Raw genomic sequence first — 2,396 nt, 5'->3', positions numbered from 1 at the left:
AAAAAAAAAAACCCTCAAGAATTTATAAAGAACCAAGCTCTCCACGCATGGCTAAACGTCCTCCCATGCAGCCTCACATCTCCAGAAGTGAGAAAAGCCATTAGAGCTGCACCCAGCAGACGTTACAGTCATGGTCTCTTCTCGTCTATTTTCAGCATTCACACTTCGACTGATGCAACAGCAAACAAAGCTGACAGTGAGATTGGTCCCCACTCCAGCCTCCGCTCCCTCGCAAGCGCCGTTCCCTCAGGGATAACGATGCTCAACACCACCAAGCACCTTCCCTCCCCACTGCCCGACCAGGAACACAGCTGCCTTTCCCCTTACGTCCCCACCAGAACAACGAGAGGAATGAGACACAGTGAGGAAGTCTGGACACCCCTCCCATCCCCAGAGCGGTTTCTGAATTACAGCCTCCGCTCAGCTCTGCCTGCTGCAGGGCAGCGCCTGGTGCCCCAGCAGCATCCTCGCGCCCTGTCCCAGGCAGGGAACACCCGCGGCAGCTTCTCCCCACAGTTGCCCTGTGGACACTCCTCTTTAACACCCGCCTGAATCCTGGCCACACTGGGAAGAGGCTTTGAAATGCCGCAGTGGGAGCGACAGCGTGAGATGTCTTATTTGTGGGTAGAATCACTCTTTTGAAATATGGATATTTTAAATATTAACTACTAAAAGCAAACATTTTTTAAATTCCTGTGTTTCTGCTCAGTGTAGCGGAATGCCACAGAAAGGATCTTGGTGTGATTTTTAACTGGTTTTAGTACATATGCACCCAGTAGCACCAGTTGGGATACTCAGAGCTTGGGCACAGGAACACGATCGACTTTTGCCAGGTTCCTCTCATGCTGGCATCCTGCATCCCGGACCTGGGCTGGGAGGAACGAGGAGGGGCTTGGACCCCCTGCACTGTGCCCACCAGCTGCACCCCTCCCTCCTTCCCAACTCAAAGGCCAGCCCTTACCCCTTTGCAGATTGCCACTGCCTCCTTGGACATGGACTTGGGGTAGGCGACGTTGTGCTCCATGATGGACTGGAAGAGCTCGTCTTCATCCTCTCCCTCAAAGGGAGCCTAAAACAAAGCAAAGAGAGGTTCAGTGGCATTTCCTGAGCCTTGAGCTTCCTTTCGCTGCTGTGATCCTCAGCCACGGAGCCAGCTCTGGCTGCTTCACCTCCAGCGCCGAGGAGATGGGCCCTGCCATGGGCCAGCAGCAGAACAGAGCACAGGTCAGCATGTGGGCACAACAGAATTGAACAGACTCCCACGGGAATCAGTTAAACCTCAATTACCTGGCCAGCCAACATTTCATAGAGCAGGACTCCAAACGCCCACCAATCCACGGACTTCCCATAGGGCTGATAAGCGATTATCTGGAACAACACAAACAGCGGGGTTACGCTCCACCTTCACCCTCTCGGCACAACGCGAACTGCTTTCAAGCTGTAGTCCGGGTCAAAAGAACAAGGGTATTTACCAAGACTCCTGGACAGTGGGGAACTGCCGTTAGAAACAGAACACGCGATAGGAGAAGGGTTCAGTAACTCAAAAAGCATCAGCCCTCAAATGTGCATTAAACGCTGGAGAAAACCCCAAGAGTTCACTGTGATTTGAGACAGATCCATCCTGATTCAGACGAAACTGGAGCATATTTGTTGTGCTCTTGGCAGAGCTCTCACGGCCGGGTGTGTTGGAGCGGGAGCAGCAGCCCTTCCTGCTCACCCTGATGCGCTTCGGGGGGTTTTTCCTGCCGACTTCAGTGCAGTTGGTTTGGAATAACAGAATCTGGCCCTCCGTGGATGGTCTGGGGTACAGTAAAACCCGCTGTGTTCCAGCTGCCGGTTTGCTTTCTATTCCTGATCGCGGAACATCGCTCAGGAAACAAAATAACAACCAACAGCCCCAGCCTTACCTGAGTGGTGTGGAGTTCAGATGAACGCTGATACCACTTCAGGGTTTGTGGGATTTTTTACATTTAAAAATACCAATATGTCCTTTGGATCAGGCACCGGCATGTGAATTTGTATTTTTCCCATGATTTACTCTGCAAATTCCGAAATACCCTGAATTTCAGAACCATGCCTCCCTCTGCAAAACCGCCCAGCTCAGCTGCCTCTGCAGAGCGAGGACACTCGCCCGTGTGTGTCGGGTTCCTACAGCGGAGCCCCACCAGCAAGACCCCACATGCGAACAAGACAAGCAGCTGGTGGAGGAACGGTCCCAGCCCTGGGAGAGTGCCACGGCACCGTCCCACGGCACCTCCCCTGCTCGGCTCCCTGTGTCCCTGGCTCGGGGGTGCAGCAAGACACCAGGTGCTGCTGCCCAAAGCCAGCCCCCACCTCCTTCCTTTGGGGCGGGGGTCCCTGCACCCTCCAGCCCGGCTGGGCTGTGGCAGGAGGCT

General features: G+C 54.1%; 1 protein-coding gene across 1 annotated transcript in view; it reads right to left on the bottom strand.

The window, feature by feature from the left end:
* LOC104494507 (protein kinase C beta type) overlaps positions 1 to 2,396 on the bottom strand; it is a gene marked incomplete at its 5' end in the record, with an annotated part of 28,317 nt that overhangs the window by 17,523 nt on the left and 8,398 nt on the right. The window contains 2 exons of the mRNA XM_010137359.1: positions 962 to 1,069; positions 1,288 to 1,368. Coding sequence (XP_010135661.1) covers positions 962 to 1,069; positions 1,288 to 1,368 — 189 coding nt within the window. The remainder of the gene's footprint in view (positions 1 to 961; positions 1,070 to 1,287; positions 1,369 to 2,396) is intronic.

This window comes from Buceros rhinoceros, unplaced genomic scaffold (genome assembly GCF_000710305.1).
Source record: "Buceros rhinoceros silvestris isolate BGI_N320 unplaced genomic scaffold, ASM71030v1 scaffold15260, whole genome shotgun sequence".
Lineage (NCBI taxonomy): Eukaryota > Metazoa > Chordata > Aves > Bucerotiformes > Bucerotidae > Buceros > Buceros rhinoceros.
The sequence above is the reverse complement of the archived record's forward strand: the minus strand, read 5'-3'. Positions and strand labels throughout refer to the sequence as shown.